General features: G+C 42.2%; 1 protein-coding gene across 1 annotated transcript in view; it reads right to left on the reverse strand.

Annotated features, from left to right (window-relative positions):
- pou6f2 (POU class 6 homeobox 2) overlaps positions 1 to 27,036 on the reverse strand; it is a 71,793-nt gene that overhangs the window by 18,985 nt on the left and 25,772 nt on the right. The window contains exons 4-5 of the mRNA XM_041961844.1: positions 25,480 to 25,699; positions 9,778 to 10,097 (exon numbers count right to left, since the gene is read on the reverse strand). Of these exons, the coding sequence (XP_041817778.1) occupies positions 9,778 to 10,097; positions 25,480 to 25,699 (540 nt within the window). The remainder of the gene's footprint in view (positions 1 to 9,777; positions 10,098 to 25,479; positions 25,700 to 27,036) is intronic.

Genomic DNA, 27,036 nt, shown 5'->3' on the forward strand with positions numbered 1-27,036 from the left:
TTTGTACTGATTGCATGTGTTGGAGGAGATAAACAGTGATCTTCCAGTTTGCAGAGCCTGCATGTTAACCATTGTTTCATTCTTTTCATTCCCTGTGAAAAGGGCATCAAGAGGATTTGCAGCAGCAAAAAGACCAAGAATGTTTGAGATGTTGACGTCAAATTCATGGAGAAATGGAGAAATGTCCACACATTTTTCATGTTGTGCAGCAGCAAAACTTTGCACTGCCTCCATTATACCATGTGACATCATCTTGTCACCTTTAAGTCACCACAACTGCTATCACTCTCTGCACTATCACAGTTTAATATAGCCAAATATACAGGGCAACACAGGGATCAACAAACACAGAATAAATGCTTCTGAGGGAAAAAAGCTTGCAAATTGTTAAAAATGCATCTTTTCTCTGTACGGCATAAAGGAGAGGGAATCTAAACTCCACCACGCTCTCCATTGCCTGTTTGACCATGAGGGTCACTTGGTGCAGCAACCCGTGTAATCTCAGGAATAGAGGGAAAAATAGCGTCCCCGCAAACCGTGGAGAGACCCCTGGAAACCAAAATTGTCTGACACAAACTAACTGGAGTTTATTCTTGGTTTTGCTCTTTTCATGTGGCCCGTTTGAAACTTAATTGCTTTTTTTGTTCTGGGCCTGCACAGGACAAAAAAAGAGCAAAGATAAATGGACAAAGTGGTGCAGACACCAGCAGGCGGGCTGATTTGTCTACGCTCGGGCTTCAGCGGCGTGTAAAACTGTAAAACACTGCTCATCTATGATTCAGCAACACAATCAAACATTTATCTAATATATCAGAGAAAACCACAAAGACAATAAAAGACCACAGAGATTTAGCAAATTAGTGGTCAGTAATATTTTTAATTGACAATGAGAGCAGTCGTATGTAAACTTTTGGCTAAAAATCTTTTCCACATAAAAAAAGATTCCTTTTCCTCAGTTCAGACTGATTACAGGTGGAAGTAAGTATGATAGAAGCTGACATGAGCTGTGTCAAAGGCGTCATGTTCGCTACCATTACGCCAAAAGTGCGTCAAAGTGTAAATCAACAGTCAATAGCAGTATTGTTTCTGAGAAGAATGTCCTTTATCTGTGGAACAACAAGGAAGTTTCCCTCATTCATCCCCACATCTCTGTCTCCTCCTGCTCTTTTCCCACTCCGGAGTGAATGTAATCAGCTGTGACATGAGAAAACACGTTCTCTGTCTGTCAGGACTCTGCTAGGCTTCCGCTGACAGTCCTCTGCTGACTCTCCCCCTATTCCTCCCCCAAAACGGCCTGTCCCCCACCTCCCTGTCTCCCCTCCCTCACATCCGCTGTGCTTATGAACATCAAAATGCCATTAGGCCCTCCAAAACACCTCTGGTCCCTTGGTTAGCGGGGCCTTGCGCCGTGGTCGTGCACTCTGAGCCCTCTGAGCGCCGACTATTGCTCACCACTGGGCCTCTGCTGCAGCCGTTGTGAAAAATAAACCCCAAAAAGAGCCATTCTTGAGGAAAAATATTGGGAAGTGAAAGACGGATAGAACAAGTGGGGCAGATAACACCCAGCAAAATACAATAACGCTGCATCCGGTGACGGTCGGACATTGTAATTGCTTAAGGCAGTGGAGGGATGGTGGTGGCAGCGGGTGTCGATGTGGAGGTGACTGAGGTGGCATGCTGGGTGCTAATGGAGTGATGTCATATGAAACGCCGGAATGACAGCTAGTTAACTGAGGAGGTTTGGCTGATCAAATAAAATGCATTAACTCCAGGAAATGGATACCGCGGACAGCCCCAGAAATGGCCATATCTAATGAGGCGAAATGCAAATGAAGGAGGAAAAGAGTCGTGAAAACGTTTAAACTAACTATAAAGGGATGATGGAGTGTCGGACAGTGGCCGTCAATCTCCCCACTCATTACCTTCATGTGAAATTAACAGCAGCTTTAATCATTACATAAAATCTGCTCCAGCCCATTTGTTGATAATTGTGAGGCGCAGAGGTTCAGAGTGGGTTCTCTTTCATCAATCACAGCAGCAGTATATTTCCTCTGGTTAGGAGACACTCTGCAAGTAAAAATATAAGTAATACTACTTTCCTCTTACACAATTTCTCTTCCTGAGGAATGATCTATAATATTTAGCTGTTTCCAGATGTATTAAATTTGAAACTACTTGGTGATTAAGTATCTACGGGAAAGTGCTGACCGTTTCAGCTCGTGATGTGACATATTTGGTGCAGTTATTTCTGTACCATACAAGTGTTGGGTTGGAAATCATAGCAGCGTTAAACTGGTGTTGCAGTAAATCTGCTGCGGCTCCGGCTATGACTTTAAAGTGGATTCCTGGCTATGTTTTTGGTTGCTGTGAGAAAATGAAAAATAAAATAACTGGAGTCAGGAGATCAGACTATGAAGAAATTACCAGCACTATTATGTTGCTGTATTATTGAAGACTCTCGCCTGCAATTACCTCAAATATTCAATATGTAATAAAACATATCTCTTGATTTTAGGAGTTGTATTTCCATTGCACCGACTACATCCCATTCGTTTTCGTTTAGGTGGAAATGCCGTCTCTTTTCACTCTGCTGTTGTTTGACATATAAATATAGCATTTGAATGACTTTAATATCCTCCTAATCAATGTCCAGTGATCTTTTGATGTCCTCAATTCAATATAGGAAGGGTCATCCATGCCGCAGCTTTATAAACACAATAAAGGTAAATGATTACTCTCCACTGTGGTGTCCAAAAATACGGCCAGTAATGAAGAGAAATGGAGGAGTTTGAGGGGGAGGCCTGTCATGTGTCATTGGCCAACCCTAAGCCCTAAGATTAATCACAAGAGAGGGGCTCTGTGGCTAAGATGTGGTCACCCTTGATCGATAAATCTGCCCCCCTCCTCCTCCCCTCCCTCTATGTCTCTGCTTCACTGTCTCTCTCTCACTTTTTCTCCCAAATATACACAAGCGTTGGCACAAGCTAAATCAGCATAAGTGGAGAGATGAATTGATGACATTTACAGCCGTATTTGTATTGATTACTCGAGTTTTGACTTCTCAGGCTCCCCTCTTAGAGGAGCTGACTTAAGAAAATGCACTGTTCTTGCATTCTAGTTGAGTCTATTTACAAAACCATCAATTGCACATTCCCACTCCTAATGAAAAAGGGCATAAAATCACCCACCAGGAAAAAAAATAATTCTCCTCATAGAGTTCAAGGGGTACAGTTCAGAGGAATTTCAACTCACACAGCCCACTATACGTACATTGAAAAAGATGTACCAAATCTAGTCGCCGCAAACCACGAAAATACTGTGGAGAAAAATTTCTGATAATATTCTGCCGGGACCACAAATGGGACTTTTGACTTGGTCTATGAGGAGGGCATAATGCAATAACATTGCATTAGAAGGGTCTTTTTACAGCGTGGCAGCGCTGTGCGGCTGTATTCCTTGTGTGAACCCGGTGCTCTGTTTGCGGTCACTAATGGGCATCAGAAATTACAGGCAGTAGAATCGCGCCCCGCGGGGGGACTGGCCTCCTCAGCGGAGCGGAGCACTTAGACAGTGTCTGGGAGCCTGCTGGAGGAGGAAGGGGGGAACTCAATGTCATAGCCCTGCCTCATAATTAAAGAAACCCTATTCCTTATCCACTGTTAGGTGAGCCCTAGCTTGGTGCTCCATCTGAGGGCTCCCCTGTGGGCGTCTAATGCGTGTTGCCCCCAATGTGCATGTGGGCTGATCAGAGAGCTGTGCCTTTCTGCTGGGTGTCTGAGCTGGAAGCCCTCTGCCCACCACGAGAGTAACGGGGCCAGGTTTGGAAGAATCACAGACTTCAAAAAGCGAAGAAAATATCAACTTGGTGAGGTCTGAAACCCCAACAAAACCAGAAAAGCCAAAAAGCAAGTGCAAGGCAGGCTGTAGGTGTGATTTTAAAAGTGAAAGTGCCTTCACAGTTTTGCAAATGGTGCCTCTGAAATATGATAAATTTAAGTTTCTCCATATTTATAAATTCAGGGCTCATCGTTGGTCCTTAAGTCTGTAGATTTTCTTCCTGCCTAATCCCTCATTTGAAGTAAATAAAAGTAGTAGAGCTGTCATGGTCAGGTTGTTTTCCTCATCTAGCTCCCATGCTTTATAATTATTCATATGAAATGTGGTTCTGTTGATGGGCAACAGTCTTATTTTCTGCTTCAGTCAACAGTGCACATTTGTATTTCTAAATTGTGGAGCGCTTGTTATGTAAGGCAATTTTCTGCCTTCTTAAGAGCCGGATCTCCTGTGCATTAATAAGAGGCTAGGCTGAGCTGCTGGAGAGCTGAGGGCCTGTTCATGCTCTAAACCACACAGCCAAAACTAGCAGCACAGCCATTTAAACACACAGTTTGGCACCACATTTTTACTGTACACTTTAAAAGTTTTATTAGAAAATTGTCATTTTAAAACAGGCGTTATCATGGGTAATGGTCGGATGTGAGAATGTTTAGAGTTGCAAATTTTTTGCAACTTTTTTTTTGCAACCGTCTGCATTTATTAACTCACCCTTATTTATCTGATTAATTATGTTTTCTGACAATTAATCTCTCAACATGATGGTCTGAATGCTTTACTAAAACTTTGAGAAATATTAAAGCCACTTATTTAATGTGCATTTTTTGCCCCAAAACTGTTAAAGTTAATAAGATAATTATAAGATAATAAGTAAGGCCAAAAATTACATTTGTGAGCGAACAACATGGAATAAACAGGTAATTTTGCTATCTTAAATTTAAATTCTGACTAACATGAATTTGATTGGCTGCCACGAGCACAGTGAACAAACAAACAAACAAACAAACAATTATATGCACATGGTGGTTTCCTGCAAGAAGTCTGTTGAAAAATATCTGTATTTCTATTAAAAAACTCTGTGACATTGCAGTTGAGTTATGAGACATAAGATAGATAATGGACTCTTTCCTCAACTTAAGCATTGCCAGTTTCATCGACAAGCCACAGTATGAGCCATTGGGTCCACATTTGAGCATGTCATTTTAATTTTGATTTAATACCCCGTGGAATGATGGTGGCCCGTTTCGCTAAATTGAATAGACGTGGGGCTGATCTGGAAAATCAATTAATCGATGTGCAAGGCTCATTTAATACACATGTTAATATAATGGGAGAGACATAAAAAAAGAGACATTTGGAGCAAATTGGACAGTGGTGATTTTAACAGCGGTTGACATAAGTAAAAGTGCACTGCAGCGGAAAACAGTGACATGAGTGTCTGAAGGGGCCTCAGCTGGAGACAAAAGCAGCAGAGATGGGCCCAAGACTTGAGGAGGATGGTGGAGCGAGTGGGAGGGGGAGGAGGAGCAGAGAATGGCAAGGAGGTGAGGAGAGATGGAGAGTGCAGACAGCCGGGCCTCTGAAAGGCCGTTGTGGTTGGCAGCCGCTGACCTTGGTGACGATGGGTTTTCACCAGAGGCTTCTAATGAAGGCTGATTGCCAGGGAATAGTGAGGGAGCCAAGGGGGAGCTGGAGGGGAGGGAGGAGAGAGAGCAAGAGGGAGTGAGAAGAGAGAAGGGAGGGAGAGAGAAAAGGATAGAGGAGAGGCTCAGGTAATTGCAGCACTTGTGGGTCTGAGGCCCTGCGGTCCTGTGATGTCGGGGTGCAGCGGGGAAGAAGAGAGATGTCTGTGGACGCTTTGGTGGTAAATTGTGGAGCACGGGGATAGGAGGCAGGCCCCTAGGCTGTAATTACCCCTATGAGTGTGTGGATGGAGAGTGGACAGGCCCAGTGTGGGGCTCTGACAGCGATCAAGGAGACGACTGTGAAAGGGAGTAGAGACAGACACACAGACAGACAGCAGGAGTCTGGCGGAGGAGGAAGACAGGATGCGTCCATCTCCGCCAGGCCCCCCGCAAAACCAGCCAGCCAGACACTGGACCAAGGTCAGAGGCTATTAGCTAACACACAACATGCTGGTGACAAGACAGCCATGACAAGAGCAGCAGAGAGACAGTGCAGCGTTCTTGAAGATGCAGCTCCCGGATGAAGGAAGACATAATGTAGAGGGATTTGGCAAAAAAAAAAAAAGGGGGCAATAAAAAAGCAGCTAATTAGATGAGAGCCACAGAGAGGGAGAGAAGCTGAAGCTCCACTGGATGGCGCAGCTGGGTCAGGACGGTCTGGGGCATACGAACTGGAATAAGAGAGTTGATAGGCTGGCCTAAGCTTCCCGCTGCCACGGATCAGTATGTACTGCTTCTCCTCTCCCTGCCTGGGCTGATGTAACTCACTGGAGTGGCAAATTACACCAGACCTACAGCTGTAGCCCGACATTATGATTAATTTGATCAGTAATTTCTCCTGTTTTTCATTTTAATCGCCGCGACCATTCTGCTGTGGCAGGTCTTTCAGATCTAATTAAGATCAATTCCGGTGTAACAGACTTGGCGAGCGCCTTTACCCCGTCAAATCCCTGAGCTCTCCGGGCGTGGAGAAAACCCGCAGCTCTAATCAATCAACTTCCAGCAAAATCCAGCAGGCTCCCACAATCAGCCCATTAACACACTTAAGCAAATTTTATAATCTCCCCGTCTATTTGTCATCACTGTGGTGGCTATTTCAGGGAGCCACAGGCTGCATCTCACTGTACTCTACATGTTGGAGAGCAGAGAGGGTGTGGGCGGGGTAGAAAGGTAAATTCTCACTCCATTTAACCAAATTAGCTGCAGTAATCTGACTTTAGACCATTGACTCAAGGGGACATAGTCTGTTGCGGTGCGATTTGTATTCTAATAGGGATATTAATGAGCCAATTAATGCATTTTGTCTCAGAAATTAAAAACACCAAACACTAAAAACACTAGGGATGTAATGAAAGCTCAGGATTTCCTCACTAGGAGTTTACAGAGAATATCACACACCTCCCATGAGAAGAGAATTACAATGGGACATTAATTGGAACATAATGAGTGTTTGTCTCTCTGCAGCTCTGCGCTGTACTTTCACCAAATAGTTGAATGGCTGGATGATTCTGCGCGTCTGAATAATGACAGAAGGAAATAGGGGTGTTATCTATGTAATGCTGATTGTATTACGGTAATTATGACTTGACTTTACTGCACAGACCAGTTCCTCTGAGTAAAGCGTGGAAATGCCAGAAATGCCCTTCTGTGCCTTCAATTAAAACACACAAAAGACCGATCACATCACTGTGTTTGCGAGAAAGTCTCTGCTCAGGGAGAATCCCTGAATTAAAAACTTATGTCAATTAACCTGTGAGGTGGTCAGTGATTTGGGGCTTGGAAATCCAATCACTGACCCAGGCAGTGGAGAGAGGCGGAGCCGCTGTTTAAATCCCATTGCAGCATTGAGTGGGCGCTGAGGCTGCGGCCTGTCCTTGGGCGAGCCCCTCGCAGGGTGATGCACTCTTTGAAAACACCAGCACTGACCCAGAGAAACTAAACCTTTTACGGCCATTCTGCTTCTCCAACACACACACACACACACACACACACACACACACACCCACACACACACACACACACACACATTCCATAATCCTATTTGATGAGGCAATATCTTAATGATACCTGATGTGGCCCCTTTGGCCCCCCTCAAGGGAGGTCTGTCCTCAGTCATCATAATCAGCCTTGTCGCTTCTTTTAGAGAAGACAATCTATATAAAGCCAAGGGTCTCATCTTATCAACACTCTAAAACAACCCTGCTTCTGCCGTCTTTGTCTTTGAATTACAGATTTTAAGAAATTTAACAAAGTAGTGGTCCTAGAAATGCAGAGACTTATACATAAGTGGGATAGTCTGATTGTAGAATATCTGTTACCCAAGGCTTTTGTATGTTGATGCAAGCTTAATGTGTGAATCTGTATGTTGGTCAGTAGCCCTTGTATTCACAGTCAGACTGGACAGTGTGCTTGGTGCGATGTAGCGGCTAGCCTTTGGAGCCCATTAAATCCAGAGGCTGTTTTTCCTGCTGAGTCTCACTAGGCCGTGACAGGGCCGGAGAGGGCTGCAAGGGGGGAAACAAATAGCCCAACTCATCCTGGCCATAAAGAAGGTTGCACCACAACCCAATAAGGGTCTGACGCTGATGAATGTGACCAGGGACAGAAAGGCGACCCTGGCCAGTCTCCGCCAGAAATGAAACCACAGGGATATAAAATAGGTTATTATCGTCACACAGTGACAGCCAGACGGACAGAAGGGCAGAGATGGATGGACAGACAAAGTGACTAAAAAGGAGGTTGAGTAGGAAGAGCAGCAAAGATTAAGGGGCTGATTATGGCCGGAAAGCCTAAGGTTAGACAACCTCAGAATCCCTCTCTGCCGTGGCAGGATGTGAATCGTGCTTCTCGCCTGGTTGCGAGGTTTTGATGTGCTCAAGTGCGTCAAGACTTCAGCAACAAGATGCATATTCTAATAGCTCCACATAGACAGAAGAGCTGCCAACCCCCATTCAAATACTGCAACTTGATAAAGATCAAGTGCTGACAGGGAATCAAAAATTGTGTATCCTGCTTAAACATGGTGTTGTCTCAAGGTTGATCTGGCCAAAATCATACCATCATCAATGATACCATTCAAGATGCACACTTCAGTTATTTAAGTGAGGAATTACAGGAATTACAAATCTAATTTGTTCTTGATAATGGCATGTACATGAGTAATACATTCACACTAATTAGCTGTGTATTTCATGATGATATGAATGAGCTGAAGGTAAAGAGCCTTATATCTGCGTACAACTGCTGGTGTTGCGGCCATTAACAACTAAATATAGTGCAAAAAGTGATGCACAAATCTTAGATGGTGGATCAGCATTGCTGCTGATACTGACTGGACAGACTGGATTCATGAAATCAGAAGTAACCAGTCCCCATTAAATACCACTTCTTGTTAAAAATCTGTAAAAACACAACTTTATACATCTACTAGAAAAACGTAACATTTCTGTAAGCCCGAAAAGAGAGTTTGAATATCTCCAATTATAGCTTAAAGGAGGAAGTTACAGCCTCATGCTACTTTACACAAAAAAAGATCCCTATCAGTTGCATTCAGTGAGACATACAAATTCTAAAGCAACATTGTACAACATTTCAATGGTACATGGACTTCTAATAAGGGCAAGGGTGCCCCTGTCATTCCAACTGTGCGCTCTGAAAGCCTGCACGATGTAAGTTGGGTGAGCTGGTATCTCCTTGGGTAACAGCACTATGTCACACAACATCAAACTACGTTGGTGAAATTGGATCATATTTTATGGAGAAAATGTTTTCTGGTTTTCTCTCTGATGTCCTCCGGCTGCTCTGCCTCACATCGCTGTGATTTATAGAGTTTCCTGGTGGACAGATAGCTTTACTTGTTGCTAAAGTCATCGCTAACTGCTGCTAACTGTAACTGTTAGCAGTTAGTTATCTTAGTTAGCCGTGTGGCTAGCTGACAGTTCCTGGACCAGACTGGGAGCTCAAAAACACTGGAAGAGTATTGGTGTTTACACCACCGGCACAGAAGGTTTGAACTGCTGGGGGGGATGAGGTTTTCAGGCCATATTTATGACAGTGGTGTATGAGCGAATTGCAGTAAGAAACTTTTTTTAACTGCATTAAAAAAAAAAAAAAATCAATTCTTGCATTATGTTGCTTTAAATTGAAAAACAACAACAAAGTAAAAGAGAATCTGCATCAGATCAGTTTGAGGCAAATTCCATGCTTTCATTCAGCATCACTTTCAGAGAGAGAAAACGTTTGATCGGTGCAGACTCACCGGCAAAGGCATGGGCGGGGTGACGGGTGAAGGGAGGCTGCGGGCCGGTGACTGGTTGGGCCGGTGCGGCGGAGACTGCTGGGGCTGTCCAGAGGTGGAGGAACAGGCAGAGCCTGGAGATGGGACGGAGGTCTGCTGCTGGCTGGGAGGGGTCATGTGATGCTGGGATGACAGCTGGTTCTGGGTGTGAGAGTGGGTCTGTTGGTGATGGTGCTGCTGCTGTTGCTGCTGATGTTGCTGCTGTTGCTGCTGCTGGTGGTGCTGCTGCATCTGTTGGAGCTGCTGCAGGTGTTGAAGCTGGGAGTTCAGTGATGAGGTAGCTGTTGATGAAAAGACGGCGAGCTGTTTAATTCCTCGTTGTGTTTGAGACCTGAACTCTCCACACCACACCACACTGCTCACACCTCAGATAGAAATGCACACATGGAGGTGTGGGATGCATAAGGTAAATAGTGAGAGACATGTAAATAGCATGGAGCCACAACAAGGTCCTCCAGGGTTTTTACCCTGCATGATAGAGTGAGTGAATTTAATTTAGCTAGCTGGAGGACAAAGCTATCAAGCCTGACTGATATAATTGCTCTCTCTGGAGCCAAAAGCCTTCATTGTCACTTGGAGAATGTCAGAATCTTTGGTTTAATGGCTTAAAATCTCATAGGAAAGAGACATCCATCTTCACTGGAAGACTTCAGAAATAAACCCATTAACTAATTGGATCCAATAATGGCACGCCATTAGAACCTAATTTCTACATTTAAATTTTTATGCTGTTTAAAAAAAAAAATCTTAACACTCAGGCTGAGCCAGGCTGTAGCTACACCAGCATGCAAATACTCCCATGGACTCACAATGTCCATCTCAAATATAATATAAAATAAATGTAAAAATATCTTGGTGTGAACACACAGCTTCATGGTCATTTTTTTATGGAAGTGAACTAAAAACATCTGAATGCAGAATTTGGTGCATCTTTTATCAGTCACCCACACACACACACACACACACACACACACACAAACACACACACACACACACACGCACACACACACACGCACACACACACACACACACACACATTGTGTTAATGTGAAAAGAAATCCATACCACAGCATAGACAACAAAATATGTCTATTAAAGGTGTCAACCGTAATACTATATGTGGAGAATTGGGTTAAAAAGCAAAATCTAAGATGACCTTCACAGCTCCTTAAATAGAAAAAAGGACAAGTTTCCATACAGATATGATGGGTAGATATGTTTTTTATACCTGTGCTCACATTTTGAAAGCTCTTGACAGCCTTTTTTTCAGTCAAACACACCAGAAAATCCTTAAAAGAAACTATTTTCTATATAGCAAAATAGTCGTATGTGTGCAGTGACACAAAAAGGTTATTCAGGGGTCATGCTAAATGTAAAAGGCATACAATAAACAAACACCAGCGACTTTAAACTTTAGAATATATTTGTCCTACAATGACTTCCAGAGTTAAAGTGAATTTGTGCTGCTGCCTTTGACTCTGAGCTCTGAGCTTTGTATAGAAAACAAAAGGATGAATACAACAGATGACCATGGCCAACATGTTTTTCAGTAGATTAAAAGATAACACAAGTTGATCTCTATGTTGATATTTGACTGAACTTTGTCTTCAACTGAGGCCTGGTGAGGTTAAGATAACTCCTATAACTAATGATGGGAAAGTCTAAAAAAGTGAAAAAAGTCTTGTTCTTATGACTAAAAATCAAGATAGATTTGCAAAATAAAGCACAATGTACACACTCTGTCTAAAAGAGTTAAATTAATCAATCTTGCTTTATGAAAAAGAAGTTAATTGTGTCATTGGTTGAGAGTCATCTAGACTGGAGTTAAAATTAGAACTGATTAAAGTGCACAAAAGAAACTACTCTACTCTCTAAAACTAATTTAAAGAAACTGATTTTCTCTCCAATTCTCAATGATATAAATAAAAGAAACAATGTCTCTACCACCACTCAAACACCCTAATTACAGCGCATAATGTGTATATGATGAAAGATGCCTCACTTCAACCTTATATCGACAGCATTACGAGAAAGTACTACATAGTTTACGATTAAAATGACTTAAAACACAAAGGACTGAATAACAAACGCTGGTTCAAAAGAGTGAAACATCTATTGATAACGCAGCCGAGCAATTGTGAACACAGGCGAAGCTTGTATACATACAGAATCAATGCACTTAAATAATTTAAGTATAGTTGCCTCATAAAAGATGAATAAAACATCAGTGCAGACAAGTCTTTGATTAGTGTGGTCACTAGGACTCCAGGACGGGCACAGATGAACATTTGATGAAGATCAGATCATCCTCCTCTTTCCTCTCTCTGCAGAAGCACAGCCAAAGAAAGCCAGTAAACAGTGCACTTTTACATTTCTTCTACCTCCTGACACATTGACACCTCTCTCACACCCCCACCATGAATTATATATCATCTGTGCAAACGGCAAGAGTCCAATTCTCACTTGAAATGTTGGGGCAAGTTGTCTAGCATGCGCCGAGCCCCTGACAGGACCGGCTCTTTTCCTTTGCAACTCCGCAACGACAAAATGTTGAGCCCTATTTAAAGATGGAATAAGAGGGAACAAAGACCGAGAAAACAAAAGGGGGCTAAAATGAGATTTCTGTCAGAAAATTATCGAAACCAGAAAAGATCAAAGACGATTGGAGAATTTCCTCCAGCGCCAACCATTACGCCGAGGAACAAGAGGTACAACAAAAAATATGAGGCAAAAGAAAACAAATACAGAGGGAATATGGAAGAAGCCCCATGTGGCCTTATTATAAGGGCTACACCGCAGGTACTATATTCTTTAACAGCAGTGCTTTATAAATTCTGTCATCTTGTTAAGACTGTCAGGACCACTGACCCTCCCTTCCCCTCTAACTGGGCAACTGGCATTTTGAAGCTCATTCTTTTAACCACAGCTGTCTGATTGCTTTGGTTGAGCACATAATCCAAACGGCTTGTCTCAGCTAATTGTTTGCACTCCTTCCTCCAGCAGACACAGGGCCGAGGATGAGAGTGGGAGCTTCACTTATGATGGAGAGAGGGCAAAAGGGTGCCGGGATCCTATAGTGCTCATTATATCTCCCACTGTCTCTTTGTTGTGTTTCATATTCACTAGTTCTCCGACTGCGAAGCAAGCAGCGCTCCCACTTAGTCATCACGCCCGAGGGGTGTGAGAGCACGGGTCCCACTTTCACTGCTGTCACAACTCGCCTATGCTAATGTTTATAATGAGGAATGAGCCAGATCATAGAGGAGAGTCATACGGCTAAGTGACCAGATACAAGCTGAACTGTGGCATTTTGTGCTCCATTTAAACATTTAACAACATTCATTTGGGACTGTGAAAAACCAGCACTGAGAAGTCTAAGGCCTCCAACCTCAGCGCTTTGAAGAACTGTCTGCCATCTCTCTTTCAGAGCTTTTTTTTTTTTTTTTGCTTTAGTGCCACAGTAGAAATCAACTGTTATCTTTGACTGTCCCGGCCCCGGCTTCTGAAGTACTGGAGGACGAAGCGAGACTGATTGTCAGAGGTCGAAAGGCTAGGTCAAAGCCGGCTCATTCTTCAGACAAAATGCTATTTTTGTTTCCTGTGCGGTTGAGGAGTAAAGGGGGGAGGGGGGAGGGGAGCAGCCTGCTCTCTCATTACCAGCGCTATCTCAGTAGTCCCTGCCAACCCCCCTATTACGGCACTTTTCTCTCTGGGGCTGATTCAAGCTCAACTCCTTGTTTTCCTCTCAATGCACAACACCTACGTTCACAACTCTCCCCTGTGTGTTATCTTATATATCGTTTGTGTGAGTGCATGTTTGTGTACAGGTGTGATCAGGGCAGACGCCAAACTTTTCACATGTTGATCCTCAACCTAAAGGTGAATTTTGAGGAACATGCAGGACATTAATGTTGGAAAACTGCCATAAATCACATCACTGTGTGTGTGAAAATGAATTACATTTTGGTACCAGTTGTAGTTACACTGAAGATGCACACTACATGACATACCTGACTCATGTCATACTAACTGCCTCTGTTACTGTATCAAATTAAAAGAAATACAAAAACACCTATTGATGCATTTACGCTTTCTAGAAAGCATATGTCAATAGGTGCTCATCATATTATAGCCCTTAGAAAAGGGCCAGTCAAGGCCAACATGAAGAATGACAGCAGTGTAACAGTAATCATGTCTACACAAAAGGACTTTGACTGTCTTTCACTTTCACTGTCTTTCAAGGAAGATGGCGATCTCATCTCATGTCAGAGGAATTCAAGTTTTCCGGCCATCAAAAAGGAAAATATAGCTCACAAACCTTGAAAAGAATGTGAGTTGCGAGTTCACAAGAGTGAATAAAATCTATAGTGGCTTTTGTATAAAACCAGTAAATTATGTGTGCACGGTATGCTTTTCTTAAAGTCATGATTGTTGCTTTTGAAGAAGTTCTCGTGGTTGGCATATGTGCTTCGCCTCTTCTACTCAGCTCAGATACAAAATTAAATTGAGAACTAGGGACGGGCAATTTGGCCCTAAAATAATATCACAATATTACATGGTATTTCCGTGACAATGATATTCTTGGCGATACGACAAAATATAAATACAACTAGCCAAACATTCAGCAATGCTGAGGCAATGTAGTCTGTCTGCTTGGTTTAGAACTCACAATAGCTGCAGAGCTCTCCTCGTTCTCAACTGGGTGAAATAAGTTCATTGCATAGCCTCTGTTTGTTGTTACAGTCTGCACTTCTAAAATATTACTGGGGTTTGTTGTACATCTGATCTCTTGTAACCAAACCCCTTCCACACTACTGTACTCGCTGCCATGCTCGTAACGGCATGATGTCATTACGCCAAGAAGTCAGAATACTGCCATTATCACGATATGAATATTTTTTTCTCACCATATTAAATGATACTGACTTTATCGTGTACAATATCCTCCTGAGAACGGAAGAACGTCAACTCACATCACCCCTAACTGCTGCTGTACCGTCTGAATGTCTTTGGCATCATTTAGGAGCGCTGTAAATTAAGAGCTTATCAGAGGCTGCGGAGGAGCCTGTCAGCAGTTAATGAAATTGTCCAACGTGAGCCATCTTGTATTTTTAGGAACTGCTCCAGTCTAAACACAGCTGTCATTCTCTAACAAGAGAGGTGAGAGGGGACAAACAAGTTCCCCATTACTGCTCTGCCTCACGTTCCACTATGGGAGTCCATAAACCACTGTCTCAATTGCCTTTTCAGTGAGTCACACTGATAATTACTCCACTGGAGGTAAGGAGATTTAGACTCTATGAGATCTGGTAATTACAAAGGTGGTCAAAGGAAGGTCATTTTTACTCTGTGGATTAGATCGGAGCACTGATGAAGGGAATAACATCACTGTTTCTGCACTCGTTCCTTTACTTCCACTGTGAACTTTTATCAGTGAGGGTCACTTTGTGTCACAGAGACGACGCTCATCCATGTAACAAAACGTCCATTGTTGTCATTAATGATCACATGGTCAGTTATGTCTTTTCAATCAACTGTTCAGTCTACAAACCTTTACATGCAACTCAAAATGCATTTTAAAAAAAACAGGCATGAAAAATAAAGAAAAGTGTTGAGAAACAATAAATCAATTATCAGAATGTCATTTGAAAGTGTGTTTAGCAACTTCAGTTCATTCAATGGCTCATCACTTAGTTCAAGTAACAGTCGTCCATTGAAAATTTACTTACAGTATTAAAAATAAAGGCACTCATACTGCAAAAAAGGCCCCTGAGTGTTATAATATTACTGTATGTTGGATGAATGTTACTGATGCATTAATGTGTAAGTAGTGTTTCACTGTTATACTTCTTTTAATTATTTTTATATAATAATGAGTAGTTTAATGTCTAAACATCATATTAAGTTAACTTGTTCTATGCTTTGGATGAAAAATCTTAATCTGGAACATTTGTAATCTGGAGAAAAAAAGCAGAGCATTTCTCTTTGAAACCTAGTGACGCAGTATAAAGTGGCATGAAATGGAAATACTCAAGTACAAGTATCTTAAATGTGTACTCGCATACAGGACCTGAGTAAATCACTTCATCATTAGTTAGTTGATCACATATTTGTTTATAGTGTAGCGTATTTTAAAATATATAGCTGGAACATCGTGTCTGACGAAAACGCAGGAAAACAAACTAAAAAGGAACAAAAATGTTCTTATCACAGTTTTGCTTCACACAACCTGGAACACAAATTGGTGTTACACTGCTTTTACCAACGAGTCCGTACAAATTGGTAATCATGTTAAAGGAATGGAAAATAGATTCCTGCCTTGGCGATGGCTGGAATAAACATGGAGAAAATGAAACGTTAAAGGAACTAGTGAACTACTGAATAAAAACATTACTCAGAGCCACAGCAGGCAATATCACTGTTTCAGTCCGGCTGCAGGAGGAACTCAGCGACTACAAAAAAATATAGGCAGTTAAGATTTGAGCAGAGTCGCGGAGCCACAGGGTTTTGGAGAGTAAACCACATCGCTTGTAGGGATCCAGAGATAATGCTTTCACTTTGTGATGCAAGGCAATATCAAGCTGTGTTGTAGAATTCTCACTCTGGGGGAAGCATTTCAAAGAATCAAATCCTCTCCATGGAGATGTTACACATACAAGAAAATCCCTGTGTGCTCGATAATGTTGCCCTTTTGGTGTTGCTTACGCTAGGTTATTGATTTCCAAAGTGTGGTCCAGGGACCTCTAGGGGCCCTTGAGAGAGTTCCAGGGGGTCCCAAACAAAGAAAGATTTCCTTCCTGAGAGGGAATATATAAAGACCGTAGTACATTGGAACTTTTTCTGCCTTTTAATACTGGCTTTCCTATCAAACTGTGTGCTAATGAGGCTAAAAGCGTGCATGTTTTCTTTCCAACTAACGACTGCAGAAGTTACTTTGACAAAATATTTCAAATCAGTGATATTTGTAGGCTTAATGTTTGATTTTTACATTGAGAGATTTCCTCATTTTTGGTTTTACTCTCATTTCAAATACTACATGGACAGTGTGTAATTCTAGGTTGCTAAATAAGGGGTCCCTCGCTTTTGTCCTTCGGAGTCCAGATGCTGCTGGACTCACCCCCCCCTTAAGAAAAAAGAGCCTGTCTGCCAGGCAGGACAGACTGGGTTATTACAGCGTGTTCATGGTCCCATCATGTGTCGTCAGACCAAAGCGGAGGCCGCGAGTAAAAGCCTCATGCAAAATTTATGTTCATGCGGCTGTTTCAGTGGGTGGAAAAATCAATATTGCGGGCCTGATGCACGGAGATGACTGAGTGCTCTCTGACTGACAGTAAAAGCTGGGAGAGATTGAGGGGCTACATTTACTGCTCTAGAAATGGAGTGGAGTAGAGTTGGCCTAATAGTCTAGTTCACCTTAAATTAGATTTTAAAAAAAATTTCATTGTGGCTTATTTTGGTAACAACTTGCATACTGAGGGCTTGAAGAAATCACGCCATTAGAGAATATGAGAACAAATCAAGAATAAGCAAGTTGTTTTCAAATCATTTGAAACACATCTTGCATTGCGGTTTCTGAGCAGCTAAAGTATTGTATATTATGGGGTTATTAAGCCTTCCCTTCCTTTCCAACTTACACAGATTTAAAATGATTGTAGAATAATCAAAAGACAATGTGGGTATGAGGAGGACATCATAGGGCCTTTGTTCTGCGCTGCTTCGCTTACATATGCTTTTGATAGCGTGCCACATACCCACAGTACATTTGGGGAGGAATGTGAGAAGAGAACGAAAGAAAGTGAGAAAAAGAAATTCAGTGGGATGAAATAACCCCAAACAATGGGATTTGCTTTCCATTCTTCTGCCTCCATCTTCTGTCTTTAATTATTCCCTTTGGTTGTCTGAGGGAGCGTGTAAGCACTTTCACACAGCACAACATGCCCAGCAGCACAACACTGTCTGCCTTAGTGATGTGGAGACTTCTGAGTGACACTGAGCCTCTTGTGATTATTAATGCTGTTTAATACAACACAGAGCAGCCACTATGATTGAGGGAAAAAACAGATTTCAAAATGCATGCATTCAAAATGCAATGTGAATGGAATTATGTACTACACGAGCACTGCACTTGAGATACTTCTCGCCCATGCTACATAAACAACGTGTACACCATGAAATGAGGCCTAATGTTTTGTAGATGCAACGCTGGAAATGTGTACTTGATAATAACTACCAAGTGTGCTCTATTTTGTACACAGTGTTTAATGGAACTTCAGCTGATCCTGGTGGGATCCTTTGTGCCGGTTTAGTAGTTTCTTCCTGAATCACATATGAGATATTTGAGAGCCCAGAACGATGTATGATGAATGAAGTAGCATGCTACTTATACGCTTATCGTGCTCACTGACTAGCAACAGGTTCAGCAAAGGGCAGCGGCAGTAAATGAAATTCCACACCGGGACAATATATCATCAAAAGAAATGTATGCACCCGAAACTTACAAGCCTTCTCCAGATGCGGACAAGGTGCCTGACGGGGTTGGGGGAGGGGGTGAGGATGGGATAGCAGGAAAAAAAAATGAAAGGGGGGGGGGGGGGAGTAGAGGGGAGGGTTTTGTTGCTGGATGGGTGAGGAGCAAGCAAGGGGAAGCAGCAGATTTTGTTGAATCAGTTCTATTTTCATACTGGCTGATCTGTGTCTTTTAACCATTTCACTGCAGCTGGAAAATGAAAGTACCAGGGCTAATTTCACAGTGAGAGCTCACTGAACAAAACCCCCTACGGTCTGTGGGAAAAGGTGCTAAGTCTACTTTGTCATTGTGAATTACGGCAGTGTAATTCAGGAAACGGGCTCGTGTGTGTGAGAGAGAAAAGTAGAAAATATATTCAGAGAGGGAGGCATGAAAAGCCTTTTTTCCCTCATCGCCTGAGATGTTCTTGGTGAGGTTTACTTGTGATCTGTAAGTAACACATATCTCTCTCCAAACACGCCGTCCTGTACTGATGCCACAGGATCCATCTGTGATGTGTCTGCAGTTAGTCCAGAAATAGCACCCACAGGACTTACATGCTCCTCAGGCCTCCTACGGGACCTTTTAAGCTACACTGATACTGATAAAAGCCCCCACAAATCTGGCCCCCAGATACCTCGGCCATTAATTAAGGTAATTAGGCCCTGGTCAGCAATTAGTAACCACAGATAGCTTTTAGCAGCGGCTGAGAAGTCCCTGCTGGTGAGGGGTTTGGTTCCACACCATCTGCTGACAAATGTCACCACGGACTCTTTGGTTTCACAGACGGGGAACTGGAGAGCCGTGTTTAAAAATGACCTCTGTGTGATCCAGGCTGGCTCCCAGGCTCCCACAGCTTCTGCTGCTGCAGGATCACTTTGTTTGTTCTTGCTTTGGTCCTTTTCTCTTTCAAACGTGGAAGACCGAGCTCTTTGAAAATCCATATGTGCTGCACATGGCCAGAGTGGGAATAGGAAACATTCACTGCACAAGGTATCGATCAAAATTAGAACATCTGGTCTGAGTGTAAGTAGTATTGATTAGAGCGTAATGCTACATTGACTTGCTTGTATTATTAAGTCCATGATAGATCCACATTGATAATATGTTGGTTTACATTATAATGTTATATAAAGTTAAATTGAAAGTGAGGATATATCAAAATGTTGATGTAAGTAGCTATTTTAAACAAATATTCACAGATAAAATATTCTTACTGTAAGCTGATTTATAAATTGTTTATATCAGGACATAAGGACAGGACAGGCCATTAATATCCAATTAAATCTTTTTTTTTATTGTACTTGTGATGTAAATCCACAGGGAATCGCCAACAAAAGACCTACAGAATAAATGTGAGAAACATTCACATACAAATGTGGCATTTGTACTAATATCAAAATACAGCAGTTTGTATATTTCATCCTGTGGCAAAGGTGTGTGATATAAAGCGCTGTGAGTAGAACAGACTGATAAAAACAGGCTGAATACACACATTCAACCTTAGAGAACAGATCATGCAATAACTCACATTACTGGGGAATGGGAAATAAAGGATGCAGCTGTGCTACTTTACACAATTCCACATTTGAAGCAATCGGTGATAACACCATTTTCATTCCGGTTCAGTCCCATAAAATTACCATTAACATTACAACTCATGCAGAACACAGATAAATGTAAAATGTCACCCAGTTCTGCCAGGCGGGAATTCCAGTTCCACAAGATTACCATCTCTGTCTGCTCTCTCCCACTGCACCTTGTCTAATATTTCATTTACAACATTTCATAAGTTCATTTTCCCCTCACTGACCATGTAAATCACAAATCAATTTTCATTTAAAATGCTTGACTACAGATTGTTGCTGAAAGCTTCTGAATTGCGCCTCAGCAGTATGGCAGACCTTTAGCAAATCTTTCGGAAACAGTCTGGTCGGAAAAGGGAGCAAAAAAAGTGAGATGTAATTTCTACAAAACAACTCCAGGGCCAAGTGGTCAAGGCATTTCCTGGAAGCATTTTACAAGTGTTGAAATACCATGAAAACAATACACTATGTATTGTAATTTATATCAGATTCTGTACTTCCTCAGACTTGAGATTGACTGGTTTACTCAACGGGAGCAATAGGCTGATTATGTGATGATGAAAAGATTAACTCTATTGATTGTGCACAATTGTTGGAGATAGCTAATCAATGCATGCAACAGAAATACTGATTATTTATTATGGATATCTGTGTGCAAACGATTTTTGGAAAAGATAATTGAGGTTTTAGTAAAAAATACCCACATCCAACCTGTAATACTCTTAAACTGAACTGTTAATTTGGTTGAACAGACACAACAGTGTGCATGTTTTTTCAGTAATTACACCAGGGAGAAGGTAATCTGTTATAGCTCAGGAGCTAAGGGAACAGAAAACAGCTGGATTAAAATGGAATAATTTTGCAAGTTCTTAATCATTCATGTAATTAGAAGCTAATTCGAAAATTTGTCACTATGACATTCAGACTGCTAATTCAGAAACCTATTCTCTCCTACAACACTTCTACAAAATCCATTTAAATAAATGCATTATACTCTTTGCATACACAGTGCAGACAGACACAGTGTGTAATGTCGAGAGAATGTCTTGTATGCGTGTTTATGGCAGGAGGTTTGCAAAAAACCTCCGTCAGTATTTACCAGCGAGGGCAGATGTCAGGGTTTGCTGTGCAGGAGCAGACGCAGCCACATCTGATTAACAATATTATTGTCCTCCTCCGCACCGCCATAAAGACTCATCCTCCACTCCTTTTTTTCTTTTCTTTCTTTCTATTTCAGGCTCTGGCAGCGTGCTGTCCTGTGGCACGGCTGAGCCAGAGTGACACTGCCACCATCCACAGAAACAAACCGCGAGTCAAGAGCCAAAAGCTGAAGACAAACAGTACTACAGTATCTTACCAGACAGGAAACATGAAAATATCTTGGGATACATACATTTAAAAATTATACTGTATATTCAAGTACACCGCGGATCATTTGTACTGTTATTTTTGTGCAATTATGAAATATGTGTAACTTGAATTCAGAACAAATCATCAGCATGTCTGCAACAAGTAAAACACCAGGGGGTAAAATTTACTTACATCTCAGCTTCAAAAAAAGACATCACAGTATAAATCATGAGTCTCATGGGAGAGTCTGTGTGTTCATATGTGCATGTACAGTAAACCTGCGCATCAGCCTGAGTGTAAATCTGTGTTTGATTCTAACCCTCTCATCGCTCCTCTGTACATTTTGATTGGTGATTTTTTTTCTTCTTTTCCGTCGCCAAACTGTCACAAAGGCAGTAACCCCACACGTTTCCAAGCTGCTTATTGAAGACAAACAATAAACCACTGGCAGATATCAATGGCAGAGATGAGAACCCGGGTGCCATATCTGCTGGGACTGCCTGGCGAACCTGCCTCTGCCTGCGCTTCATCTCCAGCAGCACCTCTCACTCTCAATTATTTGGCTGCTGTCACAACAAATCAATCAAATTACCGCTCCAGGACTGTGTGCAGCTGCTCCTATTGCACCGCTAGTTGCATTAGCTTTGAAATGTATGAGGTCTACATTTTATCACTGTTATTTATTTAATGCAGCTCTCTCCCCTGTGAGTCATCTTACAACCACAGCAAAGTTAAATCATTAAAGGCCGACGTGGAATACATACTGCTTGAGAACACCTCAAATTAAACAGCGATGAGGGAGAAGGGATGGGTTTGGCCTCTATTGTGTTAAGATGGCAGATGTTGATGTGAGGAAATGTGGACCTTGCACTGGGTCCTCTTAATGTACTCATCTACCGGCTGAATGTGGACACAAACAATAGCCTATTTCTTTTCTCATCCCAAAATGATTCAACAAACACACACACGAGAAAAAGGAGCCCATGATGAGCAACTAGTGCTGCTATAACAAGCCCAAAAAGAATGCTTTAAATTCTCCGGCTCCGATAATATAATGGGTAAAGGGACACAGAGGCATTCCCACAGCAGACAGAGGTTAAGTCAGTAGCCCGGCCCGGTGATCTAACCTCTTAAAGGAGCAGCAGTCAGCTGAGGCAGAAGAGATGCAGTCTGACATGTCTAACTAGTGTGGAAACATTTGGCTCTTCCCCCAGGAGCCCACCCTTTGGTGGTGTAATGAGCACAGTGATTTCCCTAATTTGTATCATGCCAACACCCGCAACCTGCGAACGACACCGCTGAGCGTTTTCATCAAAACGGCAGACATGTCTTTGATTGGCATTGACACCGGGTCTCATTACTGCAGGTGAGTGGGATGTCGACCTTTATCAGGAAGCTTGAGTGCTGTTTTGTGTTTCCTGCGGACGAGTACAGAGGAACAATGCTCTCACCTCACCATTAGAACTCGGTTCTCTGATGTGATGCGCTGCCTGGCTTTCTGCTGAGAGCAAATAAGATGGGATATCCTTATTAATATGAAAGAGCTCCAGTAAACTAGCTTCTTGCATTACCTTTGAGTGAGTCATAGAGGAGAGGAGTAGACAGATGAGACTTTGTTCTGCTTCCTCCCATTGGGCATTACATGTACAGTGCTTTGATACAACTAGTTTTACAAGTATGGTAATCATGCTTTGCTTGTTATAAAATCATGTGAAATGTAAACCTATTAAAAATGCAGCAGAAAGTTAGCATCATATCTAACAACAAGAATCTGCATGTTTTGTCTGCATCAGTCGTACATACTTACATCTGAAATTGTGAAAATCGTGTATGATTTTTTCATTCTTATGAGCCGTCATATTTACAGACCTCTAGCATGACCCAACCTAGTTTTTGCCTCTGTGAAGTCAGCTAGAATTGTGTGCACTCTGTCACAAAAGATAACTTTCTCCCTTGTTTAGTTTCATTGGGAATTTGTTTTTACTGCATGTTTGCAGGCATAAATCATTCTGACAAATAACCAGTTACACTGGTGCCTGTGTTTACTGAGTCTGCCACAAGATGCTGCTCAGTTTTATTTAAGCAACTGCTCCAACTTTATAGCACAACCCCATTACAGTGATAGTTATTCATCACAGTCTGAGAGAGCTGCCCTCCTAAAGCTCACAGCAGTCGAGCCGGTTCCCTTCTGTCAATATTCATTCTTGCAGAGCCAGCTTTGATTAGCATGATCAAAACATGTGATCAAACATGCTGTTGTTACAGCTTCTTCTGATTTTGTCTTTTCATTTCATTTTCTTCATTAATGCTGAATATGAAAATGTATGAAATACAAGAGCAAACTGGACTGAAAAGCCAAATTTTGATCCGATATAACTTATTAAACACTGGACTCTCACAAAGACTATGACTAAGAGATTACACGCATGCTGGTTTGTAGTCTTATACAACACAATACCTCCACCCTCAACCACCCATTCCACAAGACAAACAGCCTTATTAGTTGGTCATTAGCCGCCTCATTACATTTAAATACAGCCATTCGCTGGGCTTCTCCTGGAGTCTCATTACTGTGCCTCACAGTTGTCTTGTGTCTGATCTGACGCTAATTAGCTAGCAGCGTGAGTGCTGTAAAGCACACTTGCTCCTGAGGTCGTGAAATGAGCCGACTGCTCCCCGGCGACAGCGCGGCGCTGTATTATATGTGTGATTAATCAGGCCTAGAGACCCAGAGGGGCAGGGAGGGAAAGCGAGGGGGACGTGGGGGCAGAGGCTAGAGTTGCAGTTGTCTGACAGAGGTGCTGTGCCAGCAGGCCTCATTCAGCGGAGCTGTGATGCACTCAGACAGGGGAGAGTGGAGGAGGGCCGCGTGGCCAGAGGGGCCTGGACACAGTCAAGACATTTAGCTTCACTCGTGACTTGTGTCACTTTCTCTCCATGGAGGTCCCTTCAATGCATCCCCTTCAGATAAGAGGACGTGCGAACAGGCAGTCTGTCAGTCCACACGCTTAAAAAAAGATCTGCCACAGAGGCATTTCTCCACAACAGTTTTTTTTGCTATCTCTCATGGATAGGGAATTTTATCAGGACATTGGATACCACACTGTCTGTTGGTTTGTTTAGCAGTGGACAATAAGGATGACTGAGAGGTGTTTGTTTTGGCGTTCTGACACCCTGACAATGTGTTTGTTGATCAGTTCATCAGATCACTGAAGCCCCTGGGTTGTCCCTCACGCACCAGGAGGAAGATCTGTTGAAGTGTGAGTCAGACGGGCCTGCTGGGCCCATTATCGTCCACTACTGATGGATACATTGAAGGGCTCACTGGATAGATGCAGGTTTATTAAAAGCTCTGCCCACAGCGATGGCTGCTGTTATTTATGCATGTTTGTGTCCATTAGGCTTCTACCTCCACATTTCCTCACTCAGGGCATCTGTCCATCCATTTCCCCACATGAAGGGAGCCGTCCCTGCACTTTGTGCTGCCCTGGCATTATTGTAATCTCCATCCTAAAAACACACTGCTTTACATGTAGCCTGGCATCTTTTTACATTAGTGGAGCTCTCTCATCCAAGATTCATGACTAACAGTTTTCCCATCCATCCCTCAATCTAATGGTATAAAAGAGACAATGTTTTAAACATTAAAATGAAAACCATTTACAACTATGATCAAAAGAGAACACTTGGGCATTAAAGTTTAAAAGGCAGAGATAAGTACAGCCATGTGGATGGACAGATGAGGTGGAAAAGAGATAAAAAAGTGAAGTACAGTGCACTCTTATGCAGAGGAAAGAGGCATAAAGTGCTTTTGCGCTGCACTGCAAAACGTTGACCTGTAATTAATATGGTTGTTCCTCTGGGCAAGTTGAGGATAGCGGCTTTTTGGGATACAAACCCCTGAGGGATTCTTACCTGCTCAGAAGCTTTGTAAAGCATTTTTATTAAAGAAAAAAACCAGACTGGTCCATGCCATACAATGGACGCATAGCAAGCTCTTGTTGGGGTCAATATTTGTTTTATTTATTACTAATAGTTCCTGGTGTCTCATGGTCTATGAATCATCATGTATAATTAGTGTTACATGACCATTTAGAACATCCAGCTTCCAAGAGTACCTGAACTATTTTCTCCTTTCTTCCTGGGATGTCATGTTGACCCTGTTTTGTCAAAGGAACGAGTTTTTCTACAGCTGTATCTCGACTTGTCCCTGTTTCTTACCTTGCAGGTTCTGGAGGGGGAGCGTCATGATGCCCCCTGCAGCAGCAGCAGCCACCAGGCTCTGGATGTTGGCTGTGGGCAGGGAGAGGACGAGGCCCTGCTGTCCGCCCAGGTGTCCACCTGCGTTGAAGGGGATGAGGATGGGCTGGTTCATGCCTGGCGCTGCCCCGGACATCACGCCGCCAACTGCGTTAGCCAACTGCTGGGCCACAAGGAGGGACTGCAGAAGACACACCCAACAAATATCAAACATATCATCATGGTGTCATCCTGGACATTTCTGTACTTTAGTGTAATGTAATGTCCTTTTTGTAATGCCAGCTACATTAAAATGAAACTACACACTGCCTGTAATGTGATTAATTCTGATTATAACTCAATTATGATGAAGTAATTTGAGGCAAACATACACAAAAGTAATTTATATAAAAGTAGATTCTCTACTGTTCCACACTTTATACAGATACTCAACCTTCCACTTTTTAAAGACACGGTCAAATAAAAAAAAACACATTTTCGAAGTTCTAATTCTATGACTTTGTGTTGATTGTTCATTCATCTCCTGTTACATGCTAAATATGTATCCAAAAAATATATATATTGGAGTGTTTTTCTCTTAAAATGTCCCTTATCCCATAAAATGTGCACATATTTTTTTATCTTAAACTAGGGGGCAGTTACATATTGTGCCAGAAACCCCAACTCTTTAACAAGCTAACCTGCCCATACAACGGCAGTTCACTCTTAGCTAGTGCAGGCAGCTAGTGGAGCAATATAATGGGAGGTGTGCGTGTTTATTCAACCCCCCTCCTCCTGGTCACCCTCCTGGTGAGGGAGGTGTATGTGGAGGCCAACAGTCCTCAGCCCCTCCCTCCAATGCTCGGTACTGTGCAGCTGTTTTTTTATGAGGCCACACCCATTTTCTTAGAAGGTAATCACAATTAAAGATTTGATTGAAATCCCTGTAGTAACTAAACCCTGACCACATACACTGTTTCATGCAGAAATGTGTCATGTTACAGAAGCTGGAGTTCGGTTTCACTGTGAAGTTGAATGTAAATATAAAGTGTTTCTTAATCGTAATCCTAAAATGTTTTACAAGTATCTGTGAGATGAATACAATATTATCTTATGTAGTGGATTACACTACCATCTTTGTCTATTTAGAATGCACAACAGCATAATGCTGGATGATGTAGTTGAATCCAATGTTAAGTATTTTGCTAGTTATATTATGCTATTTTTCAAAATCATTCATGCCGAATCTCCTGGAACAATAACATTTCAACATTATAATTCCTCTGTATAAATGCTGACACTCAATTACTGGCTGACTTGTGTGTGCTGCAAAATACTTGCTTTGCAGAAGCAAACAACAGAGTAAGTGCATCACATTTAGTTAATGAATATACACCATTTCATATCCTGGGATACTTAATTGAGACATGCACTGAAGCACATGTGACCAAAGTGACCATATGACCATTCAATGTGTTTTGATGAATGAACTTGTTTTGCAGATGAATTCTGTACTTTGCTGCGCCACAGACTGACAGT

This window comes from Chelmon rostratus, chromosome 20, assembly GCF_017976325.1.
Source record: "Chelmon rostratus isolate fCheRos1 chromosome 20, fCheRos1.pri, whole genome shotgun sequence".
In the NCBI taxonomy this organism is placed as follows: Eukaryota; Metazoa; Chordata; class Actinopteri; order Chaetodontiformes; family Chaetodontidae; genus Chelmon; species Chelmon rostratus.